General features: G+C 45.1%; 1 protein-coding gene across 4 annotated transcripts in view; it reads left to right on the top strand.

The window, feature by feature from the left end:
• HECW2 (HECT, C2 and WW domain containing E3 ubiquitin protein ligase 2) overlaps positions 1 to 25,151 on the top strand; it is a 1,269,905-nt gene that overhangs the window by 1,157,344 nt on the left and 87,410 nt on the right. For all 4 annotated transcript variants that reach the window (XM_086955408.1, XM_086955407.1, XM_086955409.1 and 1 more), the window contains 2 exons: positions 2,308 to 2,406; positions 6,217 to 6,346. In XM_086955408.1, the coding sequence (XP_086811534.1) occupies positions 2,308 to 2,406; positions 6,217 to 6,346 (229 nt within the window). The remainder of the gene's footprint in view (positions 1 to 2,307; positions 2,407 to 6,216; positions 6,347 to 25,151) is intronic.

The raw sequence follows: 25,151 nt of genomic DNA, 5'->3' as shown, positions 1-25,151 counted from the left end.
AAGTACTTGGGTGTTACTGTGTGTGTGTCCCTGAAGCTGTTACAGCTGGGCTCACATACACGAGCTGGGGGGAGCTGAGGGGGCAAGGGGGGGGGGGGCTGTGGGAGTGGCTTTAGTGTAGCCCTTTGAGTTCAATGGATGTTGCACACCTGGAGCTGTGGGTCCCGTAACACGTCCCACACCCCCAGCAGGGAGGCATTGGTGAAGGATAGATTGGTGAAGGATTGATGTATGGATGGAAGAATGAAAGGGTGGATGAATGAAGGATGGATGGATGAAAGGGTGGATGGAAGAATGATGGATGGATGGATGTGTAAAAAGATGGGTTGATGAATGAAGAGTGAATGGATGGATGAAAGGGTGGATGGTTGAATGATGGATGTATGGATGGAAGGATGAAAGGGTGGATGGATGAATAATAGATTGGTGAAGGATAGATGTATGGATGGAAGAATGAAAGGGTGGATGGATGAAGGATGGATGGATGAAAGGGTGGATGGATGAATGATGGATGTATGGATGGAAGGATGAAAGGGTGAATGGATGGATGTGTGAAAGGGTGGATGGATGGATGTGTGAAAGTGTGGGTGGATGAATGATGGAGGGATGTGATGAGGTCTAACAGGCGCATTTATGGTCGTCAAAAGTTGATGATGAGGAGTACCAGTTTCTAGAAACTTTTGTCGGAAGGGGGTCCTTACGCCTAAAAAGGATTTACAAGGGGGTCTCGGCATCAAAAAGTTTGAAGACCTCTGTCATAGAAGAAGTGTTGCATCCTCCAGAGGGGGGGGGGGGGGTGTTCCCTGGTGTGCCACTGCATGTTAAACCTACAGACAAGAATGTAAAATGCCGTGTGGGCTCTTGCTCCTTTACCTTGTGTCATCAACTCAAAGAAATGAGAGTTCTGGCAAGCTCAGAGCTAAGAAGCCTGCAGGCCCAGTCGCCCAGGGACTACAAGCAGCAGCTCCTAACAAGGACTAACAGAATGTCAGTTTTTACTGTTCTGTAAAAGGATCCACTCACTGCGGTATTACATTATAGGGCACAAGCAATGCTGACACTCCAGGAACTTCTCCACCTTACAATTCCAAAGAGTTACAATAAAATTCATCACAAAGCCCTGGTAACCACTTAAAACCTTTTCATCAAATGATCGCCACTGACTTCCATTTAGCAACCAGAAAGCCATAACTATTTCGTATATCTCAGGCACCAGACCATTCCTTATGCCATGAAAGCCGGACATATGCATAATTAATATACATAAAAGACCCCTGACCCTGCTTTCAGTCTATTCCAGACTTCAAATTACTGCTGAAGCTGTGTTCTGCCCTCTTGTTGGTATGTTGTCAGTAGTTGAACCACGGGGCCAGTATTGTAAGCTCCATTTATCTAACTGACTAGATGGTCCCTCAAGAAGACTAATTGAATAGCCAGTCTTCAGCTTCTTGCAGAATTCAAGCAGTGAGGAGAAGGCCCTCATGTGTTCTGGGAGGTCATTCCAGGATTTGGCTGCTTATTAGGAGAATGATCGCCCTCAATTTAATCATGCATTTCCAACTGAGATCTCAACCCATGGCCTATTACATTTACCTAATTACACGCCCAACCTTGCAATGTTTTGTTTTTTATTAATATGCTCTAGTGCATATTCCACAAAATCATCTGTTAACATTGTGCTGACAAATTAATATTATCATGTAAATCTATGGAACATTAACATATGACTTGATAAATATAGAATATGTACACAGATGGTGATTAATCATTAAAATCATCTGTGGGTTGATCCAGTAACGGAGGAACAGATGAGTGGACTGGGTGATTATTTATTGTGTCAGAATTACATACTTCACGACTTGGATGGGTTTACTTACTATTTAAATCATATGGTAGATTGATACATGTATGGAGTGACTGAGGGGTTGGGTAGAATTAATGCAAGGTACATGAGCACATTTAATGGATCACCTGTGTGGGGATACTACTAGTGTGATTTTCCACATTAGATATTACTGGTACCACAAGTATTGGTAAATCAGGGATGCAATATTACAGCAGGATATTTGAAAATATAGCCATAAAAATCCCCTATGGAATTGGGTTAATATCTGAAACTAATCAGTGTCGCCGTACTAATTTCCATGTTATTACCAAAATCCATACCTTTTTGGCTAACAAATCCCACCAGATTTAGCCTGGTGTAGGTATACCTGGTGTTTCACATGAGGTAATTGTGCAGGTGAAATTACTATATGCTTCATAATACAGATTGTTTCTGATTCTGTATCCTTTTTCTTTGTGTAGGTTTAGGTTCAGTGGAAGAATCCTTGGTCTTGCCCTGATACATCAGTATTTGTTGGACGCTTTCTTCACAAGACCCTTCTATAAGGCCCTCCTTAGAATGTGAGTAAAATATGATGGCTGTGAGTGTATGATAATGTATTTTAAAGTAGGGGAATTTTAATTTGCCCCAGAAATGGGAGTAGCAGAAAGATTGAACAAGAGGCAGAATTTTTATGAAACCCTCAACATAGACCTCTGCTTATGCTTTTTTATTATTAACATACCCATATCCCTAATTTAAAATAGTTTCTTAAACTTGGTGGTTGATGAACTTTATCCCGGGTAATGCTGAACCTAAGTGATACCGCATCAAAAGATACTTGAACAGTTGTGTCTTTGTCTTTTAATTGTTGTGCCAACAAGGCACATTACATTACATTACATAACAGTATCCCCAACAGTCTCACAATGAAGATACATCAAGTGGAAGCTCCTAATATCTTTAAACCTCATCCCTTGTTGCTTACCCATAACTGACCATGTTAAAATGAGTGCTACAAACATTACTATGATATTAGGAACATTGTTAAACATTGTTTGCCGTGATTAATTTTTGTGGTGGTTGAAGGTGATGCCTACCAACACCCATTTTTATTAAGAAGGACTTAATTTAGACCAAGAGCAAAACAAAGAAAGTCAGTAAAGGGATAAAGAAAAAAGAAAAACAAAGGAAAATAAAGTGGAGATCTTGTCAGAGAAAGAACTTGCAATTATGATAGAGACTTCTAGCAGCAGATTCCTCACCTTTTGAATATTCCCCAGGTGTCAGACTTGATCCAGAAACTTTTTTTGTAATACCTCTGTGCGCCGAAAGGTGGGGCAGTGTGAACCCTGCACTGAAGACGTTCTGCTCCGGAAATGACATGCAGGGCCCATAAAGGTGGTGTCGGTGACACTCTTTCAGGCATGGATCGTTCTTATCATCTCCCAGAGAGCTTTACCTCGTCTTTAATTCTACAAAGATTCTTCAGTGTGCAAGGGATGTCACCTACTAAGACGACAGGTTTTAAACCATGTAAGGACTGTCACAAGCAGATGTTAGTGACAGATCCCCACCAGATATGCCTACAATGCCTGTGGTCGGGTCATGACTGCAAGACCGGCGGAGACTGCGCATTGATGCAACCAAAGGGCATTAGGGGAACGCAAGGTAAATCTTTATGTTGCCAAGCACAAGAAGACGCAACAATGAGACCTATCCGAATCTCGCTCCTAGTGCAAGGCTTGGTCCAGGTCCTGCTCCTGTTCCTGGAGTCAACAGACCAGCTCAAGAGGCAGGTCATCGTTCCACTCCAAGTCTTCCAGCAAGCAAAAAAGCCACAAGAAGTCAAAGTGGAGAACCGCTCCTTCGCGCCATTGCCACTCCCTGGTGAGGCATGTTGGCAGTACCAACCATCTTGCTCCCAAAGTCAAACGGTTCTGCAGCTGGTTCCGGCACAACTTGAGTTTCCAGGGCCTTCAGTCATACCACACCAGATGGAAGAGCTCTGTGCAGCTACGCTCTAGCTCTTCTGATCTCTACTGACTCCCTTTTGCATGCCTTCGGGCTCCACTGAGCCGAGAAGAATCTGCTTCTTACGCTATGGTTATGTGTAGGGCAGCTGATGTCCTTGACCTCCAGCTCCCCACCATGGAGGTGAAAACAAATGTGCTGACTGAGGTCCTACAACTGGGTCAGACAACTTCTGAGCCCTCCTCCCTTTCAATGCAACCCTGATAGATGCTACCCTAGGGGCTTAGGCCAAGCCTTGTACGGGCCCTCCAGTTAACGGACAAAATTGTCAGACCCCATCACCCTATTCCAGATGATCCAGCATTTTTGTCTCAGCACCCTTCTCCCAAGAAGCCTGTAACTCAAATGTGATCGACTGGGTTTTTGGGCGATGTCCAGTTCTCCCTAATGGACATCCCATAGGAGAGTAGGGCTACCACTTGCTTTCCAGGCTTCTCTACCCAGCATGGCCAGCCGCAACAATTCCACCATTCCTTTCATGACTTTGGCCAAGAATTCTCTTACTACCAGTCTGTCCTGCCTCAGCAGGGAACCCAACAGTTTTGTGGGAAAGGTTGAGGTGCCCATCAAGGAGGATCTGATGTTGCAGCAGCAGGGTCAGGTTCTCCTCCCGGGCTTTTGCACTCTCCACCTTCATGCACAGAGATTGAGCTGCTACAGATAAACACCTTCAGCCTTCCTCCTGAGGTGGTTGATGTCATCTTGACAGCCCGGTTTCCCTCGACAAAGACTGTTATTGGGACTGTCATTGGGACAAGTTTGATGCGGCGCATAGTAGATTGAGCCCCTCCAGGCCAAACTATCTGACGCCTTGTTGCTTGTTTTATCTTTTGCCTGGCAAAGTCTTGCTTTCGGCATGGTTAAGGGCTATCTTTTGGCCCTTTCACCCTTCTTACAGTTTCCTGATCAGCCCTCATTGTTTAAGTCACACGTTGTGATGTGTTTTTGAAAGGGCTACACCATCTTTTTCCCCTTTCTCCTTTTGTGATGCCCCATTGTGACCTCAGTTTTGTCCTTATCCGATGTGCACTCCATTTGAGCCACTCCACAGCTATTGCTTATGGCTCCTTACCATCAAGACTGTGTGTTTCAATGCCCTTACCTCAGGAAGGTGTGTGAGTGAGCTTTAGACTTTGTGTGTTAATCCAACGCACACCACATTCTTCCCCGACAATCTGAGTTCTAGCGTATCCTTTCTGCCAAAGGCTGTCACGCTGTTTCATGTCAATCAAACATCACCCTTCTAAGTTCCACCGTACCTCTCTAAGGAGGAGGAGAGACACCCATCTTGTACTCCAAGAAAGCTCTGAGCTTTTACATAGATCATAGTAAAGGACACTGGGTTGATGATCAGCTCTCTGTGGGGATCACTGGAGTGAAAAAAAAGGCAAGACTGTTCATAAGCGAACCACCTCTTGATGAATTGTGCTCTGCATTAAGATCTGCTATGCACTGGCGAAGAACCAGCCTCCAAAAGGACTGTGGGCTCATTCTATCATGGCCAAAGCTGCTACCACCTCGTTAGCATACAGACTCTCGGTCCTACACATATTCAAGGCAGCTACGTTGTCGCCCCTTCATACGTTCACAAAGCCCTATTGTCCGGATAGCTAGGTTCGCCGAGAAGAACACTTTGCCTGCTGGGTCATGCAGGACTTTCTAGATGGGTCAATTCACAGATCCGCCTCCAATTGGTACTGCTTTGGTATCTATTTAAAAGCAATATGTGGCTAGCTCTCTCTGGTAGAGATTCTTTCTATAAGCAGATTTCTCCTCCACATTCTGTGATCGGACTCTCAGTATCAAAAGCAGCTGTCAGTGAACAATGGTGGCTCCTTTATGGGCATAAATTCCAAAGCGGAATGGCATTATTGTACGGCTGTACCATGCGACCTGCTGGCGCTCAGAGGCACTATGAAAATCTGTTCCTGATGCAGCCTGATGCCTGGGGAAAATTCAAATGGTGAAGAATCTGCGGCTATAAAGTCTCTACCACAAAGTGTGTTGCTGAAGGTACGTAACTTGTCCGATTCAGATAATGGGGGATATGTAGGGTAGTGAATTGAAAGAGCCATGAGGTGCTATCAAGACTAGGAGGCTTTGGTATTCAGCCGCCCCAACTTTAGGCAAACAATGGCAATGGGCTTCTAGAAAAAGACTTTGGCTTATGCTCTTTTTGTTCTTTTTAAAATAACATTACTCACTGGTTATTTAACAGTATTTGACGATATGCTGCAGTGTGTTTGTTGTATACTCTTATTTAAATGCCAACCTCCAGGTAACGGAAACTTTGCTTTGTAATATTATTTTAAAAAAATCTAAATGGTCTCCCTTTGGTTTCTTTGTTGTACTCGTAGACTCTGTGATTTGAGTGACTTAGAGTATCTTGATGAGGAGTTTCACCAGAGCCTGCAGTGGATGAAAGACAATGACATTAATGACATGCTGGACCTCACGTTCACGGTCAATGAGGAAGTGTTTGGGCAAGTGAGTAATGTTTGTACTTTTGCTAGAACAAATATGTTATACCTTTATCATCATCTAATCTGTTTTGATCTTTATTTTTTGCTGGGAAATGTTTGGGCAAGTCAGGGATGTTTGCAATTTAGCTAGAAAAAAATATGTTTTACCTTTATCATCGTCTAATCTGTTCTGATCTTTATTTTCTGCTGGCTATGTGGTGATCTGCAATAGTGAGATTTTAACTTACATAGAACTTGAAATAACTTAGATGGTATCTTCTGTTTCATGAGGTTCTGGGCAATAATACTGAAATTATTCCAAGGTTTTAATCATTTAACTGCTCTCTACATAATAGTATTATGTTTAATCATGCATTGCGTTGCAGGTTGGGCAACATATATTTTTGTCAAAATTTCTATTCTTATTACTAAAGCCAACTGACTGGATTGAAATGGTGTATTGCAAACCTTTCCCTGAAAAATAAGGGTACATATGGTTGCCCCGAGTATTAGAGGGCTGGAGGTAAGAATAATAATTCAAATCAAGGGAATAAAAAGTGTAAACGTATATTTACGCCACTAATCTTGAAATAGCGGCATCATCAGTGGCTGAGTAAGTGAAGTAGAGCGGATGCAGTTATGACCAATAGGGTCTGACAAGTGATACCCTAGCCTCTATCCAATGGGCGTTCATAGCAATGCCCAGGAGTCGCATTAAGGTGGAAAATGTATTGATGATTGCAGCATTGATATTTCAGGTTCAGAATAGGTCTCATGAGGCCACTTGCACAAGTCTACTACCAGTGACAAGAAGAGCAATTCTTGAGAGGTCTTATGTGTGTTGCCAGGTTTGGCAGGCACACTTACAGGTCCTGGATTGTCTGTTACCTCATGATCCGCATGGGAAACATCTGGAAGACTGCTTAGTTCCACTCTTTCAGGTGGATGGAACCTATCTAGGCCTATGGATACACAGGTTACACCACGCATATCCCACAACAACAGCTGTATTTTGCATTAATCTGACAATGTAATAAACAATTGAACTTTACTGTGGCAAGCCATCCTCATAAGACGATGCAGAGAATTCCATTGCATATTTCAAGTAGAGCTGCCGGCCTATTATATATGACCCAACACCCATATAGTTTATCACATGCATTTAAATTCTGCGTAGACAAGTGTCACTTTATCCAACCTATTTCTTATATATATTCTTCTCAGGTCAAATTTTAGTTTGTTTGATTGCTGGTTTGCCTAAGTATTTTAAGAACATTGCCCTCTCCCAACAACACACACCATGGGAGAGAGCAGCATATAAGAGTTCCTGCCCTGCTACTCAGACTTCATTGTTTGTCTCATATCCCTGGTGCCAGTCTGAGCTGAGTAGTTACGAATTGTTTGTACTGGTTCTTCTTTCTGACACGTGTCATTGAAGATATTTTTAACTACTATGGGGGAATTTATGAGAACGGTTTCAGCTCCTAACAGGCAATTTTTATCGAATGGCGTCATTTTATGTCAGTTATTTTTGATTTAATACAGTTTCTTCACTTTAAATTACCATGGAGCTACCTTTGGAAAGTGAAACATACTCAGTTATCTCCCAGTTACAGCTGCATAAATTGAAATGGTGAATGGCAATAATAGCACATTTGTTGAATACGTTGACATCTTATTGCAAATTGCGGGTGCTTAAGTAGTGCACCTGTTATTGTTCAGGTCGTGGTATGAGCCCTACAGTCACCCTGAAGGAATTTAAAGAACTCTTTCAGTTAACACCTGAAAACTTGCACGAATCAGAGATTTCATTGGGTAAATCTGGGAAAGCTTTGAGAATTACATTATCTCAGACAAATGCATATGTACATTTTCAGATTATTAAAAAACAGGTCAACATGCAATCATTTTATTATTCTGCATTGGGAAAACAAATTCCCATGGAGAAACCCATTCTCCTAGACCCCAACTTATTTGGGGGCTGTTACTTTCCTTTTCTGCCTTAGAAAGAGATTTACTCCTGTTGTGTGTACACCGTACTTCCAATTATTTCTATAGAGTTTTTTCCATAAATCTAATAACCAGAGAACCTATATGACCGCTATCCTACGACCCTTCACCTGTAAACTGTAACCTATATACTTTTGCATAATGCACTTTGGAATTTTACCATGCTATGTTTTTGATGATAGTGACCCCTTGTTCTATGTATAAAAGTCATATATACTTTCTAGTTGATTAGTAGCCTTACACAAACTTGTTCTTCTTACCAAAGGGTAAATAATTTAATTACAATAAGCCAATAGGCCCTCAATGTGAGTATTCTTCACCACAGTTTCTCAAACTATTGTGCTCAGACACATCATAAGAACTCACATACCATTCAATGCTATTTTTTCACCCAATGAGAACTACAAAATGGGATGGTGCTCCATACATCGCTTAGAAAAATCAAACTATCCTGAGAACTGTGCCTACAATCACATCTGGCATCTTCTATCGGCATATCCTTAGGACTCTCTGCGGGTTTCGTAAACTCTGGTTGCATTTAGCATTCATGCAGGTATGAATTTTTCTCATGAGTATATTCATAGCTGCTAGCAATGAGGGTGCTCATGAAATAAATATATATCAAAAATGAAACACCAGCATGTAATCACTTTTATCCTCTGTTCAGTTACCACTTTTTCTCTATCAATGTTCTTGTCGGAATAATCTTTATCATTCCCAGAGAGCCATGTTGTGTAGACAGTTCAAGTTTTATTTCTTAAAAGACAATGCTCCACAGCCGACGCGCGTTTCGCCCTATTCGGGCTGCCTCAAGGCTGTAAATCATACATAAAAAGACAAGCTATAACCTATATGTCTTTATCACTTTACAATGCACCTAACTACTAGACATCTATATTCATGTATTGTTAATTCATCCTTCAGTGTGATATATACATACAAATTGACCACTATCACCGCCCATAAAGGTGTCATGCGTCTCTTAAGGTTCATCATTGATAACCTTTTTTCAATCCTAATGGTGTTACACACAGAGGAAAACAAGACCGCCGCCACGTGATTTGGTCAATATAAAGCCAAAAATAATAAGGAGGGTGAAAACGGGGGAAAAAAACATGGTGAACCCCAAGCAAAAATCCATGTCTACACACTAAAACAATCCCTTGCTCATAAGCCACATTTCCATAGGTGTCAATGTTATCTTAAACCACACCATCTCCAAAGAGGCACTACATTAATGATGCCTGCTCACCTTCTTTGCAATGTATTGCGCACTTTTCTTTTGCAGTCACAGCTTTCGCAGAATGTGTCGTTCTATGGAAAATGTGTAAATTGATATTATAATTATAGACTATCTAGTCACTACGGGCATCTTAGACCCCTGATAATAGGTGACCCCATGAGTATGCAAATCCGAATCTTCCCTAATATAAGATTCATCAACAATATAATCCAACTTGTTCAAATATGTAAGACGTGTGTAAATTGATCCTCCGTGTTGTCAGTACTCATGGAGCCATTATAAGTTCCATCTGTCATGGAAAAATAGCCGTAAACACCCATGATTATTTTGTGCTTCCCATTTGAAGCATACATAGTCATACAGTCGAACAAGTGAGAACCATCAATACCCTTGCTACTAATACCGTATTTTATGCCATAAGCTTACATCCGCGTAGGTGTCCCCTTTATAATACACGATATATTAACAGTGTTTATTAGCCCCCTTTTATAGGGCTCGCCCCTATTCCATTCCGTAAGGAATAGGAATAGGGGCTAGCCCTAGTGCCGCTAAACCACTAACTACTTAACCCAAGGCTCTCAAAAGTCTCTCCCAAACCGGATTTTCGACAGTTCATGAGAATCACGTGACCACAAGCCTCTCGTGCACGAGCTCGCATTCCATCATCAAAGGCAGCCCAGCGTCCCTCACACAAGCTTCTCCCAGCCATATGGTCGCTCGAGTTGCCCGCCCCCTCCCTCTCCAGCGCCTGCCTTCTGTGACTCGCATTTGATCATCAGAGGCAGCCCAGCCCAGCAGGCAGCCCACCCCCTCCCTCTCCATATGGGCAGCCCACCCCCTCCCTCTCCAGTGCCTGCCTTCTCTCTCGCATCGCCTCTCTGGCCCGTTTGTTACTTGGTGTGCCTTTTTCAGAGTTGCTTGTTGTATATCTCAGCATCCCACGCTATCAGGGTGTCTGTATCAGTTTCTTCTCTTCGCACATTGGTCTGTCTCTCTGTGTCTTCTCTTTTAAAATGTATATGCCTCTCCTGCACCTCTCTCACTGTCATTGTTTGTCTGTGACTTCCTTCTCCGTCGACTGTCTCGCTTTCTCTCTGCTCTTGCCCCCCCCCTCTTTCACTACCTCTTATTCTGTTTGCATCTCTGCATTCTATTTCTTATCTAGTTCCCACCCTTATCTGAGTTCCGGTCTTCCTCTAATGTTTTCCTCGTTGTTCAGCTCTCCTGCTTGTTTTTTTTTGCTTTCACTATGTTCTTTCATTTTATTATCGCACACTTGCACCTTTCTGTTGTCCACTTGGCACCCAAACATCGGTTTTTATATTTAAATTAACAACACTGAACGTTCGACAATGGTGCCTGCCTCCTGCAGCCTCCTCCCGCCCCAGATGCTGCTCTTACAAGTACAGTCAAATATTTTAGTATTTTGCTTTCCCTTTATAATGGTGCACTCGGGCCTTTCCTTTGCTGTGCACCTCATAGCTTAACAATGTCGCCTGCAGCCTGTGTGCGCCCCCTCTCGCTCCCGGGCACCAAGCTTTAGGTTACATATCAGTAAGTATTTCTTTCTAATAGTTCCAAACCAGACGAGACCGCTATTTAAGGGTAGTGCAGCAGGCGTAACGTAGCAGCTTGCAAAGTGAGCTTGTAGTCAACAAATAACATGCTATAATATTGTGAAAATAGCTTAACTGGTAAAATACTTGCTACGGATGGCTGTGGTTAAGCTCTGCTCGAAGGTCAAAATCATAATGACCCAAAGTGTTTTCTGCAGAGCATCGCGTGTGATGTGCAAATCTGTGTAAGATGGTCCAGTGGAATAATGTATTTGTTGCGTGAAGGACACACATTCATATGCTAGTAAAATAGCACAGTGTGTTATGTTCCCGTTGTGACCATCTGCGTGATATCTGTAAGGGGTACGTTTGGAACCTTGCATGTTTAGCTCAATGGTTTGATAAGATGGGTTCTATTGATTTGGGTAAAAGTAAACATACTTTATTATGTTCTAAAAATAGCATGTATTGTGTTCTAGATAAATAGTAATGATTATCGTAATTACATATACTGCTTTACCTTCCCACTTTTCTTACCTCTCGTCTGACTTGCTAAGTTACACACCAGGTGCTAAGCTCGAGTGGCAAACTCTGTTCCCTTACTTTTGAAACTTACTCTCGACGAACATATAATAAAGTTACACTTCAGACAAAGGAATTTCTTGACAAGCGAGGCCTTTAGATGTGGGTGTTGGCGAGAGAAATATTCTTTAATCCCTCCAGAGGATTGCTGAATGTGCGCTGCATGTTTCCTGGTGTCGGAACACTGCACCAGGACACAGTGGTTATGGCTCTCTGATACTGGCAAGAACCTGGTTTACCCTAATAAATAGATGCTGTACCAGAATCCGCATGTGCACACTAAAGCATGTTGGTCCTTCTAATGTACTAAGCAATCAGGGGCCTATCTGGAAGTTGAGTCTTGTAGATTGACCCTTCTAGGAAATAAGAAAAGAATGGTAAACTTTGTGCCAGCTCTAGTTATTTGTTCTTACATATAAAACTCCAAAGTGAGGTGTCAGCCTCTCATTGAATAATTATTAAAAACTAGCATTTTTTCATAATTGCGAAGGGAAAATTAAATGCAAATTTGATGACCAATATTTCAATAAACGTGCGTCAGGAACAGCTGTGTGAAGACTACTAGGCCATGGGCTCTGATGTGTAGTGTGACTTGACCTGCTGTGTGTCGTGAGCAGCAAGTCAATTCAGTTTAGATTACTGCCCGACTCACCACATCCATTTCCCCCCTTTCTTTTAGTACCTAGGTTTGAGTGCCAGTAGGGGCAGGACCCCAGCTTGAAAGGTATAACATGCCACTCCATGTCAAGAAACTGTGGCTATTGGCATTGTAATTATTTGTTAATTATCTAAACAGATAAATGAAAGGCATTGTCATTTACAATGGCAATAGCTTAAACTCTTTCCAATACAAGACCTATTGCATTTCAAATGCTTGTTTAACATATGCACCAACACTCACATCGGAGCCTATCTGATGTCAAGGACAGGCACACCATATGCCAACGTAATGGTAGCAGCCTTGACTCTGGTGGCATGAGCTTTTGGAAGGCTGTTTCTAGGCCAGTGCATAGCAGATCCGTTTCTTTCTTCCATGCCTTCGGATTTTGCCAGTTTTCCGACAACTTACAAAATGGTTTATGAGGTGACTGAATTCATGCCACATTATGACTGAAGGTAGCAGATGCAGATCATGGGCCCACACAAGGTGTATTTTTGGATTCTAGTGTGAGATTTATAATAAGTGCACCATTGTGTATCCAGAAGAAATCTGAGACTGAGTACCCCATTTAGTATTTCCCAGATCATTATCGACTGCACAACATATTGTGGCCTTCAAAGTGGCCATACTGCAAATCTTCAGTGTGCTTCTGGCTCCCTCTGACATGCCTTCAGGCCCCACAGAACTGCACTGCAGGAGCCTTCAGTCAGGTTACTACCGGCTGGTTACTCCCCTGCACTGTCTGTCCTCTTCGGACCTATTACGGGGCCCATCTCAACTCTGGTGCAGACCTCTACTACAGCCCACAATCCACAACAGGCCTCAATAAATCAGAAAAACTTTAATAGACTACAGATCTAGTGACTTGGTCTACTTGACCTAACTGAAATGCATTTGGCCCATAAATTTGTCTCACATTGTGTGATCCTAGGAAAATATTTTATTTTACAGTCACCTTTTTAGGTCGAGCCTAGCTATTGCGTAAGCAATTGCTATGCGAGAGATTTAGAGGGGCACCAGAAAATGCTGCCAACGACCTTTGGAATGCGGTTTGTGGCCAGTGCATGTGAGGCATTCAAGCGCAAAGCTGGCATCTGGCATCGGACTTGAAAGCAGCAGACTGCTTTCGCCTGCGCACGCTCGGACTTACTTCCTGCTCCCCCTCTTACAACAATTAACTTTCGTTATCGCTCACACCCCATATGCTCGTTCCCTCCCACCCTTCCTTTGATATTCTCTTTTCTTGTTGTTTGAATGTCTTGTATGCTTTTACTGTTAACATTTAGGGAACTATTTTGTTTTTCTTTCAGCAGTCCTTGAGTGTATGTGTTTTCCAGCTCCCACCATTGTGTCTTAGTGTGCTGTTTCCCTCTCAACACTCACTGACCCCTGCGGTCTTGGTGCCTCTCCTGTGTGCTCTCTGTCCCACTCACTTCTCCCACGACTTTTTCATTTTATATTCCCTCCTCCCTTCAAACCCATTCCCCTTTGCTGTCCTACCCTCACAATCATATGTTTCTCGACACTTTTTTATTTGGAAGGTCCAACAGCTGCCATTTAGCTCCACTACATCAATAACGCTATGTTATCTAAGACCATTGAGTTAAAAGAAAATGGTACATCTCACCTTTGCTTTTTTTCGACTCTTCTTGCTGAAATTAACCTGTCCAGCAGGCAGAGTTGCCGCTGACCAGAGATCCTACTCTGTGGATACTCTACCGCCCTCTTACCGCCCTCACGCCCTCACTCTACCGCCTTCACTCTACTGCCCTCACTCTATCACTCTACCGCCCTCACTCTACCACTCTACCGCCCTCACTCGACCACTCTACCCACCTCACTCACACTACCGCCCTCACTCACTCTACCGCCCTCACTCACTCTATCTCCCTCACTCACTCTATCGCCCTCACTGACTCTATCTATCTCTCTATCGCTCTCCCTCACTATCTATCGCCCTCCCTCACTCTATCTATCTGTCTCCCTCCCTCCCTCACTCCATCTATCTATCGCCTCCCTCACTCTATCTATCGCCCTCCCTCACTATCTATCGCCCTCATTCTATCTATCTATCTATCGCCCCCCTCTATCTATCTATCGCCCTCCCTCTATCTATCTACCCCCCCTCCCTCTATCTATCGCCCTCCCTCTATCTAGCTATCGCCCTCCGTCTATCTATCTATTGCCCTCACCCTATCGCCCTCCCTCTATCTATCGCCCTCACTCTATTGCCCTCCCTCCCTCTATCGCCCTCCCTCTCTTCCACCCACCTCCTTCTCTAACTCCCTGTTCTCTTCTCTTCTTCCGTGCTGATCTGCTGTTCTCTTCAACCCTGCCTCCTTCTCTAACTCCCTTTTCTCTTCTCCTGTGCTGATCTGCTGCTCTCTTCCACCCGCCTCCTTCTTTAACTCCATGTTCTCTACTGCTGTGCTGTTATGCTGCTCTATTCCACCCACCTCCTTCTCTAACTCCCTGTTCACTTCTCTTCTCCAGAGCTGATCTGCTGCTCTCTTCAACCCGCCTCCTTCTCTTCGTCAAAGAGCTTTCCAACCCCAGCGCAGGAAACAACGACATCACCCCATCGCAAGACCTCTGCAACTCCCTGGCTTCATACTTCCACAACAAGATCGCGGACATACACAACAGCTTCAACAACCAACCAACGCACACCATGACCGAACAACCACCCCCCACCACCACCCTCCACGCCTGGACCCCGATCAGCACCGAAGACACCATCCGCACGATGAACTCCATCCACTCCGGATCACCGACCGACCCCTGCCCTCACCACGTCTTCAACAAAGCCGACGCTGTCATCGCACCCCACCTGCGAGACATCATCAACACATCCCTCGACACCACCATCTTCCCCGAGAGCTGGAAACACGCCGAACTCAGCGCCCTACTCAAGAAACCAACAGCGGACCCCACCGACCTCAAGAATTACCGCCCCATCTCGCTCCTCCCGTTTCCAGCCAAAGTCATCGAGAAGACCGTCAACAAGCAGATGGCCGCTTTCCTCGAGACGAACGGATCCCTCGACCCCTCACAGTCCGGCTTCCGAGCCAACCACAGCACCGAGACCGCCCTCATCGCCGCCACCGACGACATCCGAGCCCTGATGGACAATGGAGAAACAGCGGCCCTCATCCTCCTAGACCTCTCCGCGGCATTCGACACGGTCTGCCACCGCACCCTAGTACGGCGTCTCAGCAACGTCGGAATCCAGGACAAGGCGCTGGAGTGGATCACCTCCTTCCTCGACGGGAGAACACAGAGAGTCCGCCTACCACCGTACAAGTCAGAGGCCACCGAAGTCATCTGCGGCGTCCCCCAAGGATCATCTCTGAGCCCCACCCTCTTCAACGTCTACATGAGCCCCCTCACGGCCATCGTACGCAAACACAACCTCAGCATAATCTCCTACGCCGACGACACCCAGCTGATCCTCTCCCTGACCAACGACCCCGCCGCCGCCAGAGCCAACCTGCACGAAGGGATGAAAGAGGTAGCCGAGTGGATGACGACCAGCCGCCTGAAACTGAACTCGGACAAGACGGAGGTCCTCATCCTGGGCTCCTCTCCCTCCGCCTGGGACGACTCCTGGTGGCCTCCCGCCCTGGGCACCGCACCCAAACCGACAGACCATGCACGCAACCTGGGCTTCATCCTGGACTCCTCCCTCTCCATGACCAGGCAAGTCAACAACGTCTCCTCGGCATGCTTCAACATCCTACGCATGCTACGGAAGATCTTCTGGTGGATCCCCACCGAGACCAGGAAGACCGTCACCCAGGCCCTCGTCACCAGCCGACTGGACTACGGCAACGCCCTCTACGCCGGGACCACCGCCAAGCTCCAGAAGAGACTCCAGCGGATCCAGAACGCCTCAGCCAGACTCATCCTCGACATCCCACGAACCAGCCACATCTCCGGACATCTGCGAGACCTTCACTGGCTCCCCGTCAACAAAAGAATCACCTTCCGCCTCCTCACCCACGCACACAAAGCCCTACACGACCAAGGCCCGAGCTACCTCAACAGCCGAGTCAACTTCTACGCTCCCAAACGCCACCTCCGATCAGCCAACCACGCCCTCGCCGCCGTCCCCCGCATCCGAAGAGCGACTACAGGAGGAAGGTCCTTCTCCCACCTGGCCGCCAAGACCTGGAACTCCCTCCCGACCGACCTGCGCCTGACCCAAGACCACCTCTCCTTCAGGAAGAAGCTGAAGACCTGGCTGTTCGAGCAGTAGCGGCTCCCCCCCCCCCCAGCGCCTTGAGACCCCACGGGTATGTAGCGCGCTTTATAAGTGTCACTGATTGATTGATTGACCTCCCTGTTCTTTTCTCCTGTGCTGATCTGTTGCTGTATTCCACCCCACTTCCTTCTTTAACTCCCTGTTCTCTTCTGCTGTGCTGATTTGCTCCTCTCTTCCACCCACCTCCTTCTCTAACTCCCTGTTATCTTCTCTTCTCCCGTGCTGACCTGCTTCTCTCTTCCACTCTGCCTCCTTCTCTAACTCCCTGTTCTCTTCTCTTCTCCTGTGCTCATCTGCTGCTCTCTTCCACCCGCCTCCTTCTTTAACTTCCTGTTTTATTCTCCTGTGCTAATCTGTTGTTCTCTCCCACCCACCTCCTTCTTTAACTCCTTGTTCTCTTATCCTGTGCTGATCTGCTGTTCTCTTCCAACCGCCTCTTTCTCTAACTCCCTGTTCTCTTCTCCTGTGCTGATCTGCTGCTCTCTTCCACTCCACCTCCTTCTTTAACTCCCTGTTCTCTTCTGCTGTGCTGTTATGCTGCTCTCTTCCACCCACCTCCTTCTCCAACTACCTGTTCTCTTCTCTTCTCCCGAGCATGACCTGCTGCTCTCTTCCACCCGCCTTCTTCTCTAGCTCCCTGTTCTCTTCTCTTCTCCTGTGCTGATATGCTGCTCTCTTCCACCCGCGTCCTTCTTTAACTCCCTGTTCTCTTTTGCTGTGCTGATCTGCTGCTCTCTTCCACACCGCCTCCTTCTTTAACTCCCTGTTCTTTTCTCATGTGCTAATCTGCTGGTCTCTTCCACCCGTCTTCTTCTTTAACTCCCTGGTCTCTTCTCCTGTGCTGATCTTCTGCTCTCATCCACCCCACCTCCTTTTATAACTCCATGTTATCTTCTCCTGTGCTGCTCTCGTCCTCCCCAACTCCTTCTTTAACTCCGTTCGCTTCTCTTCTCCTGTGCTGATCTGCTGTTCTCTTTCACCCACCTCCTTCTCTAACTCCCTGTTCTTTTCTCCTGTGCTAATATGTTGTTCTCTTCCACCCGCTTCCTTGCTTAACTCCCTGTTCTCTTCTCCTGTGCTGATCTGCTGTCTCTTTTACCCACCTCCTTCTTTAACTCCATGTTCTCTTCGCCTGTGCTGATCTGCTGTTCTCTTCCACCCGCCTCCTTCTTTAACTCTGTTCTTTTCTCCTGTGCTGATCTGCTGCTCTCTTCCACCCTGCCTCCTTCTTTAACTCTGTTCTTTTCTCCTGTGCTGTTCTGCTGTTCTCTTCCACCTGCCTCCTTCTTTTACTCCCTGTTCTCTTCTCCTGTGCTGATCTGCTGCTCTCTCCCACCCCACCTCCTTCTTTAACTCCCTGTTCTCCTCTTCTCCCCCGCCGATCTGCTACTCTCTTCCACCCGCACCCTTCTTTAACTCCCTGTTCTCTTCTCCCCATTGCTGATCTGCTGTTCTCTTTCACCCTGCATCCTCCTCTAACTCCCTTTTCTCTTCTCGTGTGTTGATCTGCTATTCTCTTTCACCCTGCCTCCTTCTCTAACTCTCTGTTCTCTTCTCCTGTGCTATTATGCTGTTCTCTTCCGCCCCCTTCCTTCCTTAACTCCCTGTTCTCTTCTCCTGTGCTGATCAGCTGCTCTCTTCCACCCCGCCTCCTTCTTTAACTCTGTTCTTTTCTGCTGTGCTGTTCTGCTGTTCTCTTTCACCTGCCTCCTTCTTTCACTCCCTGTTCTCCTCTCCTGTGCTGATCTGCTGCTCTCTCCCACCCCACCTCCTTCTTTAACTCACTGTTCTCTTCTCTTCTCCTGTGTTGATCTGCTACTCTCTTCCACCGCCTCCTTCTTTAACTCCCTGTACTCTTCTCCTTTGCTGATCTGCTCTTCTCTTCCTCCCCGCCTCATTCTCTAACTCCTTGTTGCCTTCTCCTGTGATGATCTTATTGCTCTCTTCCATCTGCCTCCTTCTCTAACTCCCTTTTCTCTTCTCCTGTACTGATCTGCTGTTCTTTTCCACTGCCTCCTTTTGTAACTCCTGGTTCTCTTCTCCTGTGCTGATCTGCTGTTCTCTTCCTCCCCGCCTCATTCTCTAACTCCTTGTTGCCTTCTCCTGTGATGATCTTATTGCTCTCTTCCATCTGCCTCCTTCTCTAACTCCCTTTTCTCTTCTCCTGTACTGATCTGCTGTTCTTTTCCACTGCCTCCTTTTGTAACTCCTGGTTCTCTTCTCCTGTGCTGATCTGCTGTTCTCTTCCACCCTGCCTCCTTTAACTCTCTGTTCTCTTCTCCTGTGCTGATCTTCTGCTCTCATCCACCCACCTCCTTCTTTAACTCCCTGTTCTCTTCTCTGGTGCTGATCTACTGTTCTCTTCCACCCCACCTCCTTCTCTACCTCCCTGTTCTCTTCTCCCTTGCTGTTCTGCTGCTCTCTTCCAACCCACCTCCTTCTCTAACTCCCTATTCTCTTCTCTTCTCCTGTTCTGATCTGCTGCTCTCTTCCACTCACCTCCTTCTCTAACTCCCTGTTCTCTTCTCTTGGGCTGATTTGTTGCTCTCTTCCACCGCCTCCTTCTTTAACTCCCTGTTAACTTTTGCTGATCTGCTGCTCTCTTCCACCTCACCTCCTTCTCTAACTCCCTGTTCTATTCTCTTCTCCTGTGCTGAACTGCTGCTCTCTTTCACCCCACCTCCTTCTTTAACTTCCTGTTCTCTTCTGCTGTACTGATCTGTTCCTCTCTTCCACCAACCTCCTTCTCTAACTCCCCGTTCTCTTCTCTTTTCTCGTGCTGATCTGCTGCTCTCTTCCACCCTGCCTCCTTCTCTAACTCCCTGTTATCTTCTCTTCTCCTCTGCTGATCTGCTGCTTATCTATCGCCCTCACTCTATCTATCGCACTCACTCAATCTATCTATCGCCCTCACTCTATCTATCTATTGCCATCACTCTATCTATCTATCTATCTATCTATCTATCTATCTATCTATCGCCCTCACTCTATCTATCTATCTATCTATCTATCTATCTATCTATCTATCTATCTATCTATCTATCTATCTATCTATCTATCTATCTATCGCCCTCACTCTATCTATCTATCTATCTATCTATCTATCTATCTATCTATCTATCTATCTATCTATCGCCCTCACTCTATCTATCTATCTATCGCCCTCACTCTATCTATTGCCCTCACTCTATCTATCGCCCTCACTCTATCTATTGCACTCTATCTATCGCCATTCTATCTATCTATTGCCCTCACTCTATCTATCTATTGCCCTCACTCTATCTATCTGTCTATCTATCGCCCTCACTCTATCTATCTGTCTATCGCCCTCACTCTATCTATCTTTCACCCTCCCTCTAGCTATCTATCGCCCTCACTCTATCTATCTATCGCACCACCACAGTATCACTCAGGGGCACCACAGCATCACTCGGGGGCACCACAACATCACTATGCGCTACCACAGCATCACTGAACGCCCCAGCATCACTCGTCGCCACAACAACATCACTCTGCGCCACCACAGCATCAATCTGTGCAACCATTAAACAACAACTGGTTCAAATATGTTCTCTTAATGTTTCAAGCTTTATTACAAATGTCACAAAAAGATGTTAATATTTCACTTCTGTTCTTGGATTTTCGTCACAATAAAATACACTGAACATCATCTTCACAAAAGTTATTTTCAAGCGTTTAAGCTGTTGCCATTATAAATGACAATAACTTTTATTTGTTAATTATTAAAAAAATTAAAAGCCTTTGTTATTTGTAATATCAATACATCTAAGTCACGTAAATACAAAACATGTTGCATTACAAATGCTATAGGTGTCCCATTTGCAAAAGTTAAAAGTATAGGCATTGTAAATGACAAAGCTATTAATTTCGCTATTTTCAAAACCAACACATAAATAAAAAAATTGTCATTTAAAAGACCAATAGCTCAAACTTTCCTAATGCGAGACCTATTGCATTGCAAATGCTTGTTTTATATATCTCAGTAGTTTAGAGTCAAAATCAGTTCCACAATTAGCGAACACTGTTGTACGGAGCCTATGATGCCCAAACAATTCTTACACTTTAAACCCCTAAAGGAAAGAATACAAGAACATATACGGGCAATACGGAACAATAACATGCAATACCCCTTTGCAGTACACTTTAACACCGTACATGCAAACACTGAGATCTACAAAATAGGGTTTCGTGGTATAGATGTGGCAGTGGTGGGAAACAGAGGTGGCAACAATACTTCTAAGTTACGCCAAATGGAGAGTAAATGTATTATATCACTGCGAGCAGTGGAACAGGGGATCAATATAGGCAAGGAGCTATTTGAATTCCTGTGATCAATAACACCATAAAGACAGTCTATCATGTCTATGTGTATCATGCGTAGTGCACAATATGTTGCAAAGAAGGTGAGCAGGCATCATTAATGTAGTGCCTCTTTGGAGATGGTGTGGTTTAAGATAATATTGACACCTATGGAGCTTATGAGCAAGGGATTCTTTTAGTGTGTACACATGGGTTTTTGCTTGGGGTTCACCATGTTTTTTCCCCCCGTTTTCACCCTCCTTATTATTTTTGACTTTATATTGACCAAATCATGTGGCGGCGGTCTTGTTTTCCTCTGTGTTTAACACAATTAGGATTGAAAAAAGGTTATCAATGATGAACCTTAAGAGACGCATGACACCTTTATGGGCGGTGATGGTGGTCAATTTGTATGTGTATATCACACTGAAGGATGAATTAACAATACATGAATATAGATGTCTAGTAGTTAGGTGCATTGTAAAGTGATAAAGACATATAGGTTATAGCTTGTCTTTTTATGTATAATTTACAGCCTTGAGGAAGCCCGAATAAGGCGAAACGCGCGTCGGCTGTGGAGCATTGTCTTTTAAGAAATAAAATTTGAACTGTCTACACAACATGGCTCTCTGGGAATGATAAAGATTATTCCGACAAGAACATTGATGGAGAAAAAGTGCTAACTGCACAGAGGATAAAAGTGATTACATGTGATGTGCGCTGGTGTTTTATTTTTGGTACTGCGACATTCTGCTGCAATTGTTGTGGGCAGGAGGTTTCTTTGATGCTTTAGGTGGATGTGCATCAAACACCAAGGCTGCACTCAAATATTGAATGTGTTGAACTTAACAAGTGGTTGAAGTATTTACAATAAGAGGACTCCAATTGATGTGCAAATCATTCTATAGCAAATCCACCCTTCTTTCTGTTTTGTATGAAATAAATATATATAGTAAAAAAAAATATATATATGTATATATTCTCTAGATTCACATGCTCTTCATACTTCCACCATCTAGCTAGTGTTAGGTCTGGATATCTGCAAGTTGTTTTTCTTGTAAGAAGTCTTTCGACTCACGAGTCAAAGTGATTCCTCCTCTTGGAGATAGTGCACATGGACATAGACTCCATTGTTAGATTGTTTTCCCGCAGGCGTGTGAGAATGTAGTGAAATAAGTATCAGTTAAGAGATATCTATGCAAATGAAATAGTGTAAAGAAACTGCAATGGCCACAGGTGTCCAGAGAAAAGGGTGGGTGAATGTGAATTATAGCACTACATGGCGCGAACAGATGCTTACATGGTAAGTAACATAATCTGTTTGATGGCATGCGTGGCTGTAAATACACGTTTCCAAGAGCGGTGGCTATCCTATGGATGTTGCAGTTGTTTGAAAGAGAGTATGTTGCACTGCCTGCCCTACATCGACTTTTTAGCATGCTAAAACATCCACACAATAGTGTGTAGTGAGTGTGTGTGGTGTAGACCATGTAGCTGCCATACAAATATCAGCTATTGGGATATTTCCTGTGGAAACCCTTATTTTACAAGTAGAGTGTGCCCTAGTGGGGTAGGCAAAAGTTCATTTAGCTTGCCTGAATGCATTTAATTATCCATCTAGAAATGCCTGTCTTAGTTATGGGCTTTCCTGTGTGGGGGTGGTGGAAAAACAACAAAGAGTTGTTTTGTTTTATGGAACTTTGTAGTTCTGTCAATATAATGCATTAAAGTTCTTTTGACATTTAGGGTATGAAGAGCCCTTTCCGCGACTAAATCTGGTTGCAGAAGAAAACGAATAATTCAACTGGACTGATTGAGGTGGAAAGATGAAAACAATTTTGGAAGGTATTTTGGGTTGGTTCTAAGGACCACCTTATCTCTGTGTAGCTGGAAGACCCAGCTCAGAGCCGCTGCTAAATGGGTCTGTGGAACACTCCGGAAATAGGAGATGCTTTTGTATTTGGACCCCAACAATTCAGGTTTCTCATGATTTGCCCCCATTCTGTAAGGTTTACCTCAAATAATTAAAGAATTTAGGTGGAGTGACATAAGATGGAATCGATATTTCTGGAACTTCTTTTCAATTTCCTGGCAAGCGTTCCATTTGTTCCACTTTGCCACATTGCAAGGATCCTTGCAAAATAATTAAGGAGAACATTATTTGCTTTGCACCACTAGTCCTTCACAAACAATAAGCTTGTTTTCGAGGGGCGCGGCCGAATGCCGATGAAGTGAGAGGTGTCTTGGCGTAACTCCCATGTGCACTTCCCCATCTGGCTCCATCTTGAACCACATCCAGTGGCTCTGACCCCCCTTGGACCTGCCCCCCTCAGCTGAGAATGCGGATGGCGCTGTTGAGGTGGCGTGCCACCTGGAGGTCAAGATAACTGTCGATTACGGTGCGCTATGAGGATTCCAATATGGCGGCTGGCGCATATCAACCCAGAGCCTTGGGAAGAGAAAGCTGCCTGGAAAGAGTTCCGGTACAGATGATTTGGGATGCAGGATGTGGCAATCTGCTCCTGGGCCTGAGTCGGTGTTGCTGAGCACTTTACTGGGGTGCTTGCAGCAGTTCTGAGCACTAGCAGGAGGGGATCTGGCCTACGTCTGAGACTGGAGACACGCCGAGCCTACATCGAGGTCCACATGAGCAGAGGCGGATGGCGCCTGTGGGGGCACGGTGCACCTAAGAGAGACCACACAGGCGGGGAAACTGTATTTTGGAACTGCAGCTGCAGAGAATCCAGTTGCCCTGTCGGGCTCTGAGTGCATGCCTGGGGCCCTCCTGTTTGCACCACAGCCTCCAGTGACAAAAGGTTTTGGGCAGGGTGCACTAGTAAACCTTGAAACCTTCCGTTTAATTGGACTGCATCCTGTTATGGCATCGTATGGATGCTCCGCAAAGTCCTCTCACTTCTTCCCTTATCAGCAAAGAGACTCATGGTCAAAGCCTTGATCCTCTCCTGCCTTGACTACGGGAATGCTCTATATCTAGGAGCTCCAGGGGCAGCCACAAACAAACTGCAAGTCATTCAGAACTGTGCAGCAGGGCATGCGTCTTAACATCCCAAACAGCCACTCTGTTAGACCTTTGAAAACCTTGCACTGGCTCCCGATTGTGGAAAGAATAAAATTCAAGTCCCTATGTATTGCTCATAAATCCTTCTGGAAGAAAGGCCTTCCCATCCTCTGATCCATCATCTCCCCTTACCATCCAAACAGATGCCTCCGATCAACCAGTCTCTACCTAGCTTTGGTCCCTAAAATCAATAGTATGAAAAGTGGTGGCCGGTCTTTCCAAGCTCTGGAACACTCTCCCCCTCCAATTATGTTCAGAACTCAAACTCCTCCCTTTCCGTAAAATTTTGAAAACCTGATTTTTCCAAAACCCTAACTACTAAGTTGTTGTGACCTGCCTGTACCTCTGCTAACGCTGGGACGCCTTCGGGTAGCCATGCGCTCTACCAATAACAATAACTGAGGACAGCTAGACCGGCGACCCCAATGTGGTGCCTTTGCCACAGCACCCTGGAAGACAACACATATTGCAAGGGTCTCCAAAATGCCATCTCGAACTATTTTGTCATAACCAAGGAACGGCCTCTGATTGCTTTGTGGAATAGGAGGCCTTGAAGGTGGTCATCCGTGGACACTGTATCTGTATGACAGTGGGCGTCTGGAGGGAACTTGACTGTGAACTGGCATCTCTCAATAGAGCCATCAATGATATGGGCAATCAGGTTGACACAGTCCCTGGGTCGAGGATCAGGCTGGCAGAAGTCAAAGATGCTACCATTGTATTTTGGGGACACTTTGCTGCCATAATTATAGGCCTAGTTGGTGTGTCCTGAGATACAGGGCCCGAATCACTTGCGTGACCTTGCCTGATGGGCGTCTGGTACATACCCAGGTGGAGATTAACAGTGCCCTCTGGGAATATTATACAGGACTTTATGGGAGGCAACCCGAAGTGCCGAGAGACCACGTCGACATCTTTTTGGCTCCCCTTGCATATTGGCCCTAGATGATGATCATTGCAGAAGAATTGCAAGGTCCCATTATGCCTCAAGAAATTAAACAGCCATCCGGGACATGGCAAGGGGGAAGACACCAGGGCCATATGCACTGCAGGTGGTTTTACTCTACGTTTTATGGGTCACTAAGCCCCTCGCTTAGCTTACATGTACAATAAGG

The sequence above is a fragment of the Lissotriton vulgaris genome, chromosome 2_1 (genome assembly GCF_964263255.1).
Source record: "Lissotriton vulgaris chromosome 2_1, aLisVul1.2, whole genome shotgun sequence".
Taxonomy (NCBI): Eukaryota; Metazoa; Chordata; class Amphibia; order Caudata; family Salamandridae; genus Lissotriton; species Lissotriton vulgaris.
Note: the sequence above shows the minus strand (reverse complement) of the source record. Positions and strands in the feature narration are given on the sequence as shown.